Source organism: Haemaphysalis longicornis, unplaced genomic scaffold, assembly GCF_048455015.1.
Source record: "Haemaphysalis longicornis isolate Haplotype H1 unplaced genomic scaffold, Haemaphysalis longicornis Haplotype H1 scaffold_1, whole genome shotgun sequence".
In the NCBI taxonomy this organism is placed as follows: Eukaryota; Metazoa; Arthropoda; class Arachnida; order Ixodida; family Ixodidae; genus Haemaphysalis; species Haemaphysalis longicornis.
In genome coordinates, this window is record NW_027526203.1 from 410,779,526 (window position 1) to 410,796,495 (window position 16,970).

Genomic DNA, 16,970 nt, shown 5'->3' on the forward strand with positions numbered 1-16,970 from the left:
CATCTTAGCCAGGAGCTACCGTGGAAGTAGGCATTCTGCCAGGCAGGTCGCAACTGCATCTCAATGCGGAGCCGTTTTCAATTAATTGCTTCTTCTTTTGACGATGGTTTCGAAATGCGCTTTCGGCGCGAAAATCGGCGGCGGGCAGCAGCCCCTGTCGCCACGTGGAGTGCGCGCGTCGTCTCCCTGCCTGTTCTAAGTGAAAAGAGGGCGGCATGTTGCGGAAGCGCCAAGGTGCTGCCGACGTTCAGGCATGCGGCTCCCTGCCACAGCCGCGTAGCAACGCGCATCGCACGCACGCTGGCGCAATCAGCCGTCTTGGCCCCGTTCTTGGGCTCCCTGCAGTGGCGTGTATACGATGCGGCCGTAAGGAGGAAGGAGAAAATAGACTGGATATCAGCTTTATGAATGCAGCATTTGCGGAAGACCGCCTGCCGCGGCGGCGACCTTGCCACGAAGGAGACGCGTGTGGCAACCATATTGCATCGGCCACGACCCGGCCGCGCTCTTGTCACTCTTCCCGCTCTGCGGCTGGCGCGCGCGGCCTGCCTTGCATGCGGCCCATCTCGGGGCTGCTGCTGTTTGTTCACTGCGCCTCTTTCAACGCGCACTGCACGCTGTGGTGTCTGTCGCTCCGCACTGCGTTCCTATGTGCCCTTGGGCGAATCGTCTTTTTCTTTTTTTCTCGCTGAGTTATTCGGGTGTCATATTGCACGTGGACGCCAGTTATCAGGAGGAGGGATTAAGAGCGAATTCAGCGTGCGTCCTTTTTTTCTAACACGCCAGCAGTTTAAAGGGTAAGCGCTTTCACTCTTTCCTTCGCGTCTGGAACCACTGCAAAAGCTACAGTTATCGCCAGCACGGTGCGCCACTGCATGATTTGCTCGTCGCACCTGATACGCCTTCCGTTTCTGCTTTATTTTTTGTGCATTTTGTTTTAAGTTACTATCGAAAAGCGTTCACTGCTGCAACTGAAGGAAAACCAGCCAACAGCCGCTACATGGCCTCAGTGACGTAATTCGGGCCGTCGAAGAACGTCAAGACCGGGAAAGAGCGAAAATCTTTTGAGCGAGTTTACAAGTTATCTGATGGGCACATAGCCGTAATTTTTTGCTGAGGTACTTTGCGACCCCTAATTTAAATACCGGGTGTGTTAAGTGACTACGTTCTGCAAGCATTTAAAATTTCCAGAAAAGTTGAAAAAAGTGTTGCAGGGTCCCCTTAACATTTCGCGTGCCCAAGCGAGGTCGAACACGGGCGTCGTTCAATCATCCCCACAGCGCGCGGTAAGATCGCATTTCGTGGACAAGCTCTGCTATACCGCACAGTAGTGATAAACTTCAGACTGTTGAAACGAGTAGCTTGTGGACGCAGTTTATTTCTCTCTGCTCTATCATTGCTTTTTTTATGTTGGGAAATGTTATGCTTCCTTGTGTAATGCTCGTCGTTAACCGCTGAAAACGCGTTTGGTCGCTATGTGTACACCAGTCACCTAAAGGCGTGCTGCGCATTTTTATTTGCGAAAAAGCATGAAGCGCGCGTTTCCGCGCACGCTCGCAGTAGCCCCCAAAGGGCGCCTGATTCGACCACATTAGTCATCCCTCGACGGGGATAACATTGCCCAAGTCGGTCGTCGCACTTTTGCGTTCGAGAGGTTTGTTTCCTTCGTGACGTTCGCAGCGATGCGCCAGTAGTTGCAGAAAACGTTTCCTGCAAGCGTGTCCCAACGTGCTGCGTGTGTTGCAGCTGCGCCAACAACCGCCACCGTCCTGATAGGCGAGCACGCGCGTATTCGCTTCGCAACAGAAAACAGTTATTTCGCATGGACCACTTCCCTGCCGCTTGTGTGAGAATCGCTGCAAATTTTGTCACGCCCTGGCGAACTGGCACCCGCTGAGCGACGAAGGATGCCAAGCGGCGCAGAAGTAGAGAGATAACCGTAATCTGGGTCCGGATTAACGAGGTGTTTTGGTTACTACATCAGACGACATGTCCGAAAGCGTTTCAAAACTGCATCCAATTTACTTAAGATTGCCAAATAACAAAAAAATTAGTGTAAAAAGCGGCTGCGTATTAAGAACGTGAATTTAAGAAAATGGCATTAAAAATATGTAACAAGCGAAAGACGTGATGGAACAACAAATTGTGAAAGGGAAATGATAGTGGAAACGAAACAAATTTGCATTTTTATTGCAGCTGTATTATCTGTTAGTTTCTTAAAGGCGGGAGCATTGATCGACCGCGCAATATACCTTTGGAAATTTCTGTAAAAGCGTGTTTCGAAACCCTATCATTTTTTAATGGTCCCTCCTAGCTATAGCTTAGGCAGTCGGCTATTGTATCATTTCTGTAATGCGAAAATGTTGTCTTTTCCTTGTCTTTGTGCTTAGCAGAATGAAGATACCAAATTGTATCATTTCTGTAATGCGAAAATGTTGTCTTTTCCTTGTCTTTGTGCTTAGCAGAATGAAGATACCAAATAGCTTCCTGGAGCGTAAGAAGGTCGACGGGAAAAACTGCGCATGACGTGAATTTTTCGAAATGTTATTTGTTTTAAATTTGGGGGAAGGGGGGGGGGGGTTACGCGCCGAAGCTACGCCTGGGCTATAAGTGACGCCGTAATGGAAGACTACAGATTAATTTAGACGAGAGCCAGCTGGACGGGTGAAGTCTTATTTGTGGCGCCAAAAAATACAGTTCAACCCACGTAATTCGTTTGACCATTTAGTATTTCCCGAAAGTTTAGAACTTTATCAGTGACTTTGCCCGACAGCGGCTGCCGGCCTCAGTGGTTTGCAGATTAGTCTCGCATGCGTATCTGCCGTCCACATATTTACTTTCACCGATTTTGTGGTTCATATGGACTTTTAGGTTCACGTACACACTGTACGTTAAACCGGCCAGCAATCCGCTAAGTTTAGCCCCGCGGACTGTCAACCAGGGGTCTTCCCAGGAATCGAATTAAGCGAGGGGGTCTCAATGGCTGGGTGGAGGAGGAGGAGGAGGAGAAGGAAGTGGTTGTTGGGGGTGGGGGAAAGGGGAGATAGAGGCCGATAACTGTCTGGCGTTACGCCGACACCTCAACCAGCCGAACGGAAGCGAGGAGGGGGACAGTAAAAAACGGAGAAGGAGGAATGGAGGAAGAGAAGGAGTGTAGTTATGGTGAATTTTAGTAGAGCGGGATTGAAGATTGTAAATGGAGGGGGAGCTGGAGCGCGAAGCACAGGATGAAGGTAAACACATGAAGGCTTTATCAGGCGGCGTACTTCCCACTGTCCTTTTTTTTTTTCTTTTTTTTTGGGAACGTTTTTCCAAGCGCTTCGTGGCGTGAGTAGGGAACAAGAGACGAGGAAGAGAATGAAGAGGCGGAGACACAATGACGGACTTCAGCATCCCCGTAGACGCACGGCGAAAGCTGCGCATTGGAATGTGCATGACGCGTGGATGTATCAGGTTGTAAGGGTGGTTTTGGCTTGCCGGTCGGAGTTCAGTTCACGCTCGTCGGCGGGGCGAAAGCGGCCGCCTCACGGTACGCGCGGCATGCAGGATTCCACTCGAACATTTGCGCTCGCTATCTCCTGAAGTAACACACGTCGCGTTTGCACGTCGAACGTGCAATTTTTCGCAGCTGGGTCTCGTCGGCGTGGCTTAATGTTAGGCTGTGCGTCATTCTGAATTAGGCCCCAAGCACGACGGCTGAAAGGCGTGAGTGGTCTTTTTGTGGTCTTTCTGTACCGGCCTCTAATTGTCGGTGTGTGGTACGTTACCTGCAGCGCTACTTTACCTGTTTACCTGAAAGGTTTGACTGATAACCAGAAATTTAAGCCTCGAGTCTTGGCCTGTTAAAACCCCTGATATGCTTGGTTGCGGCTGGAATTTGATAACAATACGGGATAATTAACCTGAGGACGTGAAGGCGCCTTCGCGCGCTAACGCCCGCTGCATCTGCGCGATAAGAGAGAAACTGCGCTAGCGGGGGCCCCAAGAGAGTCGTTTCAAAGCTGATTTTATAGTGATAGCGTTACTGCGGGCCACCTTCCCAAGTCCTGACTCTTTAAGTGTTTGTGGAAGGGGTGGGTGGGGTGTGACGTCTTAAAACGCTCAACACACTGTATTACATGCATATATGTCGTTGCTTAGGTGTTATATGCTTGTGTATACATATGATATCTGTGCGTAAATAAATGTGACGTCTTTTTTCTTTTGCTTATTTCCGGGAAATTCTCGCACGTAAATAAAAATTAGCAGTGGCTTAGCTCGGCTATGCCAGGATATACGTAGCGTGAGCTAAGGTTCAGCTGGTTATTCTTAGGTTTCCTGGTTGTCTAGGATAAGCCGATTATCATGCTTACTGCCGATAAAACGATTTCCAATCCAATCCAATTCAATCCAATCCAGTCCAATTTAGTCGCGGCGGCGGCGGCTCCGGCGCGCCAGCTGTGCGCTGTGAGACGTCACTGCTCCTCGCGCATGCGCAGCTCGGCTCTCCAGGAGCCATGCGAAACTGCTCAACCTCGGCCAGTGTAGCTCACGCTACAAAATAAACAAAAAAAAAAGCAGCGACAGCTGCCAGAAATCTTAATCGCAAAAAAAAAAAAAAAAGCGGTCCGGCTGACGTCGCGTTTAGTGTTTTGTCTGCAGAAAAAGCAAAAAAATATATATATCCCGGCGGTTAATTCCTCTTCCGAAAGAATCGGCAGGCATGAGAGCGATCGCTGTATTCTCGCTCACGGAAGTCTACGCACGCTAACTGCGCCCCTTTTGAGGAAGAGGTGGGGATCATGACTTGGCTGGACGACACTCATGAACGGGGGTAGCGTGCTAAGGTGCAGTGCACAGCGGCATGTCGTTCCGCCCCGTTCTCATGGAGTGCGGGCCTCGTTCGCCTCATTCGTATTACAAGGTACTGAGCAGTGGGGTGTGATGACGGGGATGCCGTCACGTTTTTACCGGCCCCGAAACAAATTGCTCCGGAAAAAAATTCCTCACTCCAGTGCAGGAAAAAATGTTTTATTGTGAGTACTGCGGGCGGAGGCTAACTGTCTTCTCAGTGGTTTAGTGCTTTAGGAAATTGATTCGCTACAGGAAATTCATCTGCTGCAGGAAACGTGAGCGCAGAGCTTTAGAGGCACATTTCCTCCTTATAAGGGGCCTCTTTATGGAAAGATGCTGGCTGTCGACGGTACCACCACAGCTTCTGCAGACAAGGGGGCGAAAGGCGAAATCGGAGGAGGGCCGGAAAGTCGTGAAAGGGACTCAAGAGAGAGAGAGATATATAAACGGTGTGTAATTACTATAGCTCAGCTCAGAATTATAGGCCACATTCCGGGCTTCTTCGGCTGACGCATTTTTACACGAGTGAGGCAAAAAAGAGGGCGTCGCCTATTTGAAATCGTCACGTCTCGACTGCGACACGACACGATACAGGCGTACTCCATGCCTGCGGAAAAAGGGGGGGATTGCGCGCATTGCGAGTGCTTTCAAATGGGCACCTAAAAGAATTTGTCGAACACTTATTTGGGGCATTTTGTAGTCCTTTCCACGTAATCCTTTTCCTTTTTGCTTACTTAACGTAAACTGCTGCATTTAGCGTAACTCTGGAGCTTATTTTTTTTTAACCTGCACTCGGGTGGAAGAAGAAAAAAAAACGCCGTGCGTCCTTTGCGGCTGCCTTATGAACTGCTGCAGTTGCGTCACAGTGGTTTCCAATGCCTTTCGACGCCCAGTCTTCAAAATTCTTGTTCACGTGCTTCACGGTAAGGTCTGATCTTTTGTTTTTTTCACGCACAGGTTGTGCAGGCATAACATTCTCGCAATCGGAAAATTTGCCCTTCGGTCCTGTGAGTGGGTCGTTGTAAGCCTGCAGTGCCTGTTGTTTTCTTTCTTTTTTTCTTATTTCTTTATTGCCGAGGTGGAGAAGACTTGTTGTCGCGGCCGTTTGCACATCAGCAAGCATTGTAGAGGCGCTGGACGCGGTTGACGCTTTGTGGACGCCGTCGGGCTCCCGGGAGGCAAATGAGCGACGTTCATCCCCTTCCGCAGGTTTTTAATTTCTTTTTGTGCGCCTTTATTGCTTCCCGACGGCTCCAACACCCCCATAGACGGAGTGGAGCCGATGCCCGAATTCGTAACATGGTAGCATTGCTTACCAGTTTGTAAAATGTTCCCTCTCGCGAGCCCCAGCGGGGTGCGAACACTCGTACATTGGTCAGGGGACAGCCGCTGATACTTGATGACCTTACGCGGCTTGGTGACGCCGCGCCCAAAGGGTCCGCGGCAGTGAGTCCCTTTTAACGACTTCTGGGCACTTGCCGCTGTTTAGTTTATTTTTGTTTTGTTTTTGTTTTCTTGTGGAGAGGGCATTTGAACGTGCCAAACTGACAGGTGTTTGATTGATTGATTGATTGATTGATTGATTGATTGATTGATTGATTGATTGATTGATTGATTGATTGATTGATTGATTGATTGATTGATTGATTGTAGTGTTTAACGCGCCGACGCAACGCAGGCGATGAGGCGCGCCGTAGTGGAGGGCTCCGGATTAATTTTGACCACCTGGGGATCTTTAACCTGCGCCGAAATCTCGAACACACGGGCGTTTTTGCTTTTCGCCTCCGTCAGAAAAGCGGCCGCCGCGGCCGGGAATCGAACCCGCGTCCTTGTGCTCAGCAGCACAACGCCTTAGCCACTGAGCCACCGCAACGGGTAAACTGACAGATGTAGTGTCCGCCCCAGCGCATGGACCAGGGGTTTCCCCAGGCATCGAATCAAGGGGGGGTGTCTCAATGGCTCTGGGAGGGGGGGTTCATAAACTAGAAAAGCTATTTTTTTATCCCACTAGTTAAATAATAGATGTCTGTTAACCAGACGCTCATCCCCGTGACGTACGTTTTTCATTTTCTATATATATATATATATATATATATATATATATATATATATATATATACACACCTGAGAGGCGGTGCTGTCTATTCAATCTAAGAAAAAACAAATTTAGAGAAATTCATTTTTTAACATGAAAGGTCCGTATTCAGTTTTTTTTTTAATTTCTCGCCATTTTTCAACGTATAAGGACATTTTCGAACTTGTTACCAGGGCCAGTGACGAAATTTGAGTTCTTGAAACAATCAGGCACCGATTGTACGCTCCCGATTTATTAAAACGCCAGGATTAGCTTCCGTAGCGCTTTTCGCTACTCCCTGGCTGGTAGCAATGTGCTCGCAGCGTGGTCAGCCTCAAACCACTTTGCCCCTTTCCTTTGAAAGCCTTTTTTGTGTGCACATACGAACTTGCCACGAGCTGTCCAAAAAAAGGAAATAAATACGCGCAACGCTAACAGCAAGCTCGGGGGGCGCACTTTTGTTTATTTTGCCCGAGGCTACTGCCAAGAATAGCAGACGGGCAGCCCGCGCATGCGCAGATCGATACTGAAAAAGGTCCATACAAGGACTGACATGAGTGAAATTCGGGGATTCAAGGGGGGGTGTCCAGAAAAATTAGGGGGGGGTCTACACACTCCCTAGGGGGGGTGTAGGGAAATCACTGGCATGGACGCATTTTAAGAAATCACACCGACGTTGGCGGTGATATTGACGTGTGTGCAGTCGAGGACCTGCTGTGTGCCTTCGGCTAGAAAGATGTACCACCTGGTTGATCCTCGTCTAAATAGGCGCTCCGCACCTTCTGTGCCGAACAGCTTTTTTAGTTTCCCCACTTGGTGTACATATAAACCTGTTCTTCATAAAAGTTCAAGGTATACGATAGCTTCACAAGTATGTCGTTGTTTCTCCGCTGGGAACCAGCAGCAACGAACACTTAGACTCCGGTCTGAAACCCTACAGGCGCAGTTCGAGTGGATCACTAAAGGCCACGAAACGATACTGTCGTCACGGCAAACGTCAGCAAATCGGCGGTGGGGATGGGGGCGGAGGGAAAAGGCACTTCTGAAAGCAGTCGACTTCTTGTGAAACAATAGGCGCCGAAAGAAAGGAGAACATGCCGTATGCATCCTATAGTCTGGTAAACTACTTACGCAGTGGGGGTAATCGATTTCCGGCCCCGGACTCATAACTGACTGTATACGAGAAGCAATCCAGCATTCGTTTTTCACATGCATTCAGTAGTGAAATAAAGGGTCGCGAGAGTTGAGCTACACATTGCGGCCTCTGATAACAGTTAGACAAATTCACATTAGTGTCTGTTTAGCGGGATCCTCCAAGAGGACGCTGTGATTACATAGCGAAGCGTTACGCACACGCTTCCTGTCAAGTTCTCGCGCAGATCAGCACAGCCGTGTCTGCGTCGTCACGGTGTCGTCAGAAACTCTTCGCCCATTGCCCCCATGTGTAGTTCTACGGAACACGAGAGCGGGCGCGTTGCGCTGGCAGGAAGATATCGCTCAGCTCTTCCGGGAAGTGGGCGCTTCTTGGAGAGCTTCTGTCTTCAAACGAGGAGAATGCGTCAGCTGATATATTGCCGCTGCCGAAGCCGCTGGTTTTACGATTTCTTGGGGCCGTGGCCAACCCACCCGCCCGCCGGCAAACGTAAACTGGCGAATTGTGTAATTGGACAGTTTACCAGTTTATTGTAATATAGCATGGGACCTAGACTGATTATTTTTTTGTCTGTCTCGTGTCAATGGAACGTATCTCTTTTATGGGCTCGGAGACAACAGATACGGACTGCACAGCAGCCAAGTCGACAGCGACAAGTAGTTGTGAAGCGACACCCACCAAGAGCTCCGGTGGCCGCGGTGCCGGACAGGCCGCCGGCTTGCGGGTAATTTGAGGGTACCGCAGGCGTGTTTCTTTCGCTATTGTTGTTCTGAAGGGCAAGGAAGGGAGAGCCAGCCGAACTCGGGAAGCAGACCCGCGTGCTGACGTTCGTCGCAAAGATCAGGACCTCAAGGGGTATCGAGGTTATCTTTTCGTTTTGCTGCAAAGCTCTAGGAAAATGCGGAGAAAGAGAGATATAGGGTTCACGTCTCTCCCGTGCTTTTCCTGAGATTCCTAATTCCTGAGAGGGATGTGGGCTTCTGTGATGGCCAGAGACGCTAATAAAGTCCTAACCAATCGTTCAGAGAAAAATCACCGATTCGATAGCACAATTAAGCTACGTTGGTCGCATCCCTAACCGTTGTTATTTTGTTCATGTTATATTTGGTCTGTTTTGTTGCTCCCTGCTGGTTTAGGACGTTGAATCCGCTGGGTTTGGGCCCTGTTCATTGTAGTTGCTGGGGCAGGCAGAGTGCCGTCCAGCTACGCTATGTGGAGCGAAAAGCAAAAACGCCCGTGTGTACGAGATTTCGGCGCACGTTATAAATCCCCAGGTGGTCATATTTAATCCGGAGCCCTCCACTACTGCGCGCCTCATCGCCTGCGTTGCGTCGGCGCGTTTCCTACAGTCAATCAATTTCGTTATGTGGAGCTTTTTTTTCCCTTCTAATCATTACTGTCAATCACTAAGCGATTATTAATTAACTTTGATGATCACCAGTGTGAGCGCATGCGATGGCCGAGCAACCGCGACGGAGCACCACCACGCTCCTCCACTGCGAAGTTCCCGGCGCTTGCATCACGTGACTTTTGGTACCAATCGTGTTGACGCCGCCGACGACGACGGTTACTTATCGCGTTCACGTTTTGCGTTCGACGAGATATGCAAGGCTTGCGCCTTAATGTTTGCGGCCGTATGGTGATGTTAACTGAAGCAAAACTTTTTGTGACACACAAAAAAAGAACGCGCGATCGTTAAACTTAATGTCACAAAAATGTCACAAAAAGACGATATACAATTAAATACTGTCACTGCTCGGTAATGGAACGGTTGCGTCCGGTCAGGCACGCTAATCGCTGACCCACGGGAGCATTGCAACGAAGTGATTTCTGCGCTAACATGCGTCATAAGGCAAATCCGGTTACATACTGCTACATTTTACGTAATCTGCGGCGAGCCTACATTTTGCGTTTCATATAGTACTAACTGCCCGAGCTCGTAGTACTTCGCGATCGAGAGCAACATCGTCGTGCGCGCGCAGACCTTCCTTCGTGTGCGCATAAATGAAAGAAAGTACCCTGAAACCATACTGTATGCCCTGAAACAACTAGAGCAAAAAATAAAACAAAAACTGAAAAGAAAACAAAAGACAAACGACACAAAAGGTCAAGTCGTCTGCTTCTTTTATTAATCTTATTATTATCATTCCCGTTCTTCTCGCTGGCTCATAAAAACGCAGCCAAATTAATGCCAGGTGTTCTGAAACAGCTGCTATCATCTAAACACTCCTGTCACGGTTTCTGAACCCCCTTCCGGACGCCTGTTATCTGATCCCCCTCGACAGGATTGTGTTCGACCTTAGGTCTTTCATGGAGCGGTCACGGTGTAAGGTAGATAACCTTACTCCGAAATGACTCGTGCCAGTTACATCACCGCATGGCATAGAAATAATCGCTTGTAAGAAGGAGCGATATGCTATCTACAGTGCTTGCGCGCGCGGAGCGAAGAAAGTGGCGGCGTGAATCATTTGCGTGTGTTGGCAACATTCCAGCGAGCACGTGACTGAACTATGCTTATCAGCGTTGAAAAGGTCTACACATTCAATGGAATGCCTCAGCCCGTTCCAGGAGCGTGAGCGCGTGTTCGTGGGAAAGAGATCGGATCTAGTTGTGCGTCACGTGCATACTCGTCTTTGTACCAAGCAAGCCATTGTAGCTGTTCTGTCTGTTGGCAGGGCCCAGTACACGGTTAAAGCTCGGATGAGCGCTGGTGTCTGTGATATCTTAGTTCGACTGGTCATTGAATAGCGTTCGATAGCAATAAAAAAACGCGTTGAATCAATTTCAAACGTGTACATTTATTTTGATTAATTGTGGGTTTTAACGGCCGACGCAACGCAGGCGATACGGCGCGCCGCAGTGAAGGGCTCCGGATTAATTTTGACCACCTGGGGATCTTTAACGTGCGCCGAAATCTCGTACGCACGGGCGTTTTTGCTTTTCGCCTCCATCAGGAAAGGGGCCGCCGCGGCCGGGAATCGAACCCGCGTCCTCGTGCTCAGCAGCACAACGCCTTAGCCACTGAACCACCGCGGCGGGTTTCAAACGTGTACACCTGTTGTACGCCGCTTTACGCCTGTTATTTTCAGTGTATCCTCTCGGGGAGACTGAAAGTCGCTTAGTGCGACTTTCGTATACGCAATCGGTTGAGCTGGTTTGCTCGTGAGTTACGAGTTAAACCCAGGGCTAACGGCCCCGTCCTAACCTGTTCCAGCAAACCGGCCCTGCTTTTCCAGTCTCCTAACAAGCCTGTTGAGAGGCTGCCGAAACAACACGTTCGTTTCGTGCGGTTTCACCCTTCCTTTTTTTTTTTTTCTTTAACCTCGTCGCGCACGGATGGTGAAATGTGAAGCAGCTGTAACGCTGTGCGCCCGGATATGTTGGCCACGCGCGTGGCAACCGTGCTGTTACTGCTATCATTGAGGGGGAGGGGGAAAATTCTTCACGTGAAGCCGCGTGCGACCTTGAGTGCGAGCGTTGTTACTTCATCGAGCCCGCTTGTCGCCTGCTCGTTGGTGGTAATATTAGCTCGTGTAAATCAGCTGCATGTCGTGCGGTAGTGGTTCGCTCAGGGACGCATTCGCTCGTTTGAAACACCTTTCGCGGCTCCCTGAGTGCGTGCGCGAAGGACTCAGTGGCGTTGGGCCACTTCTTCCCAGCGTGTCTGCACATGCCTCGCGCAGACTTCCTCCGAGGTTAGCCAACACTTCCAGGATGAGAAGGCTTACGGCGGCGTTCGCTCGGCAGGACGGACCCTTCGTGTTTTTTCGAATAACCGAACTCAACACAGTCGTTTGATCACCGCTGAGGTTACCGATGCACTGAGGTGTGCACAGAACAAGGAGGGGCAGCATGTGGGGGCTTCTCCCTTCTCACCTAGGAGGTGTTACTTTATCGCTGTAGTTTCCCGCTATCTGTCGGAGGAGTGTCTTATATCTTGTCCTCTATCCGCGGATGTTGCCGCACGCGGAGGTTTCCACACCTTGGCTTTGTGGTGGACCACCCGGCCGGCGGCCCTGGGGCTGGCGAAGAGGAAAGTGACACGGCCCGACGCTGGCTCGGCGTTTCTTCGAGGCGCGTTTCTTGCGTGCGCTTCATTTATCGGCCCGATATGCGACTGCCACTGAGGGAGAGGGAGCGCCTGCCCCTCGGCTAACGCGCGCGCTCTGAATGGAGTCCCATTCACCGTTCGTTCCGACGCTGTCCGCACGTGCAACGGTTGCGCGCCACCGCTGATCGCGCGACTCTCCGGCTCGACGGACAACCTGTCGCAGGTAAAGCATACTCGTATCGAGGATCGCTCGCGCTGCTCAGTTTTGCTGTAGCTTGTTCATTGATCGTGTTTTGTTCCTTGGTTGACTATGGGGCATTGTTTCGCTTCTGGATGCCGGTTTCTTTTCGTGTTTCGGGAAGGCTTTGTGACATGGCTAAAGCTAGGCTGCAGCCGAAACTCGGCGGCTGTGCCCGCGGCCTTTAGAGGGAGAGCTCCTTTCCAGGAACCAGAGGTCCTTTTCAGGAACCAAAGATAGCAACCAAACGTATGCGTGTCATTCACCGAAAATGTTCTAGTAAATAAGACAACCCCTGAAAATTTGGGGGTAATTAGGGACGCCATTTTTCGCCGTAAGTGGCATTCTAATGCTCTCGACGGAGCGCTTGGCGAAAGTAGAGCTATTTATTTATGTTTGCAGTCGCGTCGGACAAAATTGTTATTGATCCATTCGGAGTAGCCTTGACTGAAACGTTCCGGAGAATAGAGCGCAAAAATAAACGGGGCTTAATACTTCTAATGTGTGCAGCCTAATATTACTATGTTTATTCAATTAAAAAAAATGCAGTTTCGCGCAGAAAACTGTGTGTTTTATTTAGGAAGAGTGCAACCGAACATTTGGCATCACGTCGCTATCTTGGTCGCTTCGTGGAGGCTCATGCATCAGAGAAATGGAGGAGGAGGGTTGGGTAGCATTCGTCCAAGCAATCGACGTCGTTTCGCCAGCGCTGCGTGAATTCGCCTTGCTCAAACACGCAGTGTCTTCAGTGTTTTTTGGTAGTTGCTTTTCCGCGTGCGCTTGACAGACCGTGAGCTGGTATATGCACGCAGCAAGGGATCTTCTGCCGTTAGTGTGTGAATTTGTGTCCGAATCCGAAATAAGCAATGCAGATGCATTAGAAATGCTATACCTCTCCCTAGATAAGGTGGATTGCTGAACGCCAACTTTGTTGAGGTCGTGCCGCTTGACGTATCAGCCTTCCATCATAAATGTGGTGGATGTGAGAACCCGGGCGTAACCGGGCTGAACTAGGTGAGGAGCGCGCACGAGACGGAAGACCCGCACTCGGCTTCCTGCTGAGCTTGTTCCACCCCAGGCCGCGCCGTATTTCATCTGGAGGCGAGGTACAGGACACGTAACCTTTTCTTTTCATGCGTGAACCTTTCACATTTGAATTTCACAAGCAAGATGGCCTGTATTGTGCGCCTTCCGCAGTTGCTTGGGAGACAAAGCGTCTCCACATTTTGCCCCCAGGGTATGCTATTTAATCAATATCTCGTACACAAGGTTGAACACACTGTCTGAGCGTGAGTCGCAGCACACGAACTGCGTCATATTATTCTCGTCTCCGAGACCCTGAGAGAAGTATACATTTTATCTTCTTCCGCTGCGGGTGCAGGGGGGCGGAGAAGGGGCCTTAGGCCGTGAATAGCGACTCGCAAACACGCACACTAAGTAAAGCGCAGCACAATTCTATTTTAGCGCGGCAACCTGGATTGCTATCGGTTGAAGGATCCCTGAACTGCGTTTCGGTCGTCGCAGCACCGTTATCGTGCGAGGGCTCGTCCGCTAGTTAATTGTTTGCTACGTCTCCTTCGGAAGTGGGGAAGCAAGGACGGTGGGCAGTATTCACGTGGTCGGCAATGCTGCGGTCGGGCTCTCTGCAGACGGAAGCCGCCGAAGAAGAGACGGAAACAACCCGCAGCCCAGCAGCCACTACGAGTGAAAATAGATCGTCATAGTGGCCTGAATAACCCCTTGCGGTGGTACCCGCTAGTCGGCTGGTGCCAAGGGGTGTGCAGTGAAGGCCCGCAACTGGTTGTACGCACCAGTTTGGGGCCACGACCGTGTTCCGGGTAGTTCTTTGGTCTACTATAACTCCACGGCCTGTCTCATGAACCCAACCATGGCGCAAGAAACCTCTACTACGCAGAGCAGTAGGTTGGTCGAGTTGGTTTGACGTGTTGGACAGTACGAGGCATATGGGACGAGTGCCGTTCCCTTATACTTCTGTATCTGTCCGTGTTTTCATTTGCGCGCTCTTTCATTCACCTAAGGGACCTTTAAAGGCTCACTGAAACGCTTGTCGGTGTCTCTCTCGCTACGATTCACCGCTGAGCCCATTTGCTGTTTCTAGCGCGAAAGTTTTAAACTACGTGAAGGACGAAGAGTGATCATGCCTTGAGTTTCCGTGGGAAACGCGCCGTCTCAGTGCCGCCAATTTATCGGAAACTTGTGTACAGAACGCGCGTGCGTGCCGTGTCGTATTTGAAAACAGCGAATGTATCTTGACTTCTAGCGAGAAAAAAAATCGGAGTTTGCGAAAATTGAGAAAGCGGAAACGACGCAAACAAAAGGTGCGTTCTTAGGTGCTTTTACCCAGTTCGATTCCGACCAAGGGCAGCGTTTTATTTTTATTTTTTTCATTTCACCCGCGATCATCATCGTCCGAGAAAGTTTACTTTCCTGCAGTGAATTTTGTGGTGCACGGTGACGCAACGCATTTCTTGCCGCAGTAGACAAAAAAGGCGCAGCGAACCGACGATGCCAAAGACAGTCTGATATGCTATCGCGCTATCCAAAAACACCCGTCAACTGAAACTGGTATCTGAAATGTGCTTCGTTAGCGGCGAACTGATATCGCTTGGCTGTTCAAACAGCGGTGCAACAGCGCGAAGGTGCACGCGTTAGCTGGAACTGATATAGCCCCGTGCTTGCGTGGGACACGCGTGTTTGCTTCGAGATAGAGGTGCGATTGGCCCTTTGTTTCGTTTCTTTTGAGGTTAACCTTTGAACTGCACTCGCCCATCGCTGCAATACCTGTGATGGAACAATCGCAACCTTGCACCATGACAGATTGGGATATACTGGCATTTCGATTGCGAAACGGATGGCCCCTTTTCAGTTATCGACACTGCTTTATTATGCATTGAATTCGACAATAATCTTCGTCATTGTTGTGAAGTGCACACATACCCAGTCGCCTTTGACCTTTGCGCTTGCGCTGGACAGTCCTGTCCACTGTTTAACGCGGTTTAAACGAGCGCGTGGGCTGGGACCGAGCTTGTGCCAGCCAGACATCGTAGCCTTCGCAACGTCCGTGTCGGTGCCCGCGCCCAAGTGCATATATCGCCGCATCGTCGTCCACACCCTGAGCGGCGCGTGATTGCCTCCTGCCAGTACTGCAGCAGCCAGCGTCGCGACTCGATCGCGCAAGCTGATCGTGTCAGGCGTGCCAACATTTTCTCGGCTTCCTTGCGCCAGGGTGCGAAAAATTGGCACTGGTGCCGGGCTGCAGGGCTCGCGGAACGCGCTGCGGCAACGCGGCCAAGCGCGTTCACTCGTGTTGTGAAAACCGGAGATGGGGTGGTGGGGACCCGCGCAGCCGACGCGTGGTTGGTCTCGGTGGCCTTTGGGGGCGATGATCTCGACGGCGGCGGGTGCGTTCCGAGGCTATGCGTTCGCCTTGGACTGCGTGGAGCAGGCAGTTGTAACGTTCTCGAACTTGATTTCGGGAAATTTAGGGCAAATAGCAGTTTTTTTTCGCATCTGGTGTTCGTTCTAGTGTTCGCTTATGCTCGAGTTCTTTTCCGTATCTTTCACGAGATCGAGGTTCATCCACTCCATTTATAAATTCGACCTTTCGCGGTTCTGGCTGGCACCAGTACATTTCTTCTGGGACGCGGAAACCTTTGTCGAGTGATTCGACCTGCCACCAACGGGGTCGAGCGCATCCCGTCGGGGGCGCACGGCGTCCAGCAAAAAGTCACACGACTTTTGAGGGAGCCAAAGAGACGAAATACAAACGTTATTACTTAGCGCCCCAGCGAACAGAACGGAGGAAGAACACGGGGAAAGCGCTAGTCCTGTGTATCGAACTGTTCGAAATGTATCGAAGTGTTATTCGGTCCTGTTCTCTCGTGGACTGATAATGACGCTCTGACAAGACAAAGTACAAGTTTGGATAATGCAAGGGTTCCTTTGTCGCAACAACAGCGACGCTCACTTTAACGCAAACTTTCAACAATTAACAGTTGAAGTAGTGGCGACTCACTGGGCGTTTCCTCTCCCGGGCTTTATGACGTCACGGGGCCTGTTCGTTCGATTGGCTGCCACAGAACAAAGCCACCGGCAAGAAACATGACTGTGCGACTGCCGCTAGTTGCGTTAACGCACTTGCCATTGTTTTTAGTATTCCCCCATCACGTCCCCATACTGGCGTAGTGCAGCGGAAATTTGGAGGGTTTTAGATTACAGAAACGTCTTTTGGGGCCGTAATGGAATGAGAGTTGCCGGAGGCTAGTTCTTTGAAATTAAACAAAGTTGTATTTTTTTTCTTCATTGCCCCTTCAAAAGGACGCTGAAGTGTTAAACATTTTGCCAAACTGAAGTCTAGAATGTGCGGGCCCCATTCCGAGTTTTTCGGCCAATTCGCGCGCACTTTGTAACCGGAAAAGTTCGTTCGAAAAGGGCCTTCCCCTCGCGCAATCCTCCCCGCCCATTTGCTGATGACGGCTACGCCGGCACACTGTTAAGTCCGCGGGACTCAATTTAGTGGATGTATATACGACCTGCTCGTTAACAGACAGACAAACTGTGCTGCGGCAGCACGAGTACGCGGGTGCGATTTCCGGCCGCG

At 50.4% G+C, this 16,970-nt stretch overlaps 1 protein-coding gene across 11 annotated transcripts in view; it reads left to right on the top strand.

Moving 5' to 3' along the window:
• The window catches only part of LOC144155492 (oxidative stress-induced growth inhibitor 2-like), a 102,208-nt gene that overhangs the window by 68,782 nt on the left and 16,456 nt on the right, over nt 1-16,970 (top strand). Inside the window, exon 1 of one of the 11 annotated variants that reach the window (XM_077686976.1) lies at nt 722-797. The exons of 6 other annotated variants lie outside the window; for them this stretch is intronic. Coding sequence is in view for 2 of the 5 variants with exons in the window: in XM_077686966.1 (XP_077543092.1) it covers nt 5,709-5,756 (48 nt within the window). In the remaining 3 variants the exon portion in view is untranslated. Of the gene's footprint in view, nt 1-721; nt 798-3,281; nt 3,706-5,693; nt 5,757-5,920; nt 6,043-11,534; nt 12,335-16,970 lie in introns of those variants that run through there. 4 more of the 11 variants (XM_077686975.1, XM_077686966.1, XM_077686969.1 and 1 more) reach the window with 4 other exon arrangements.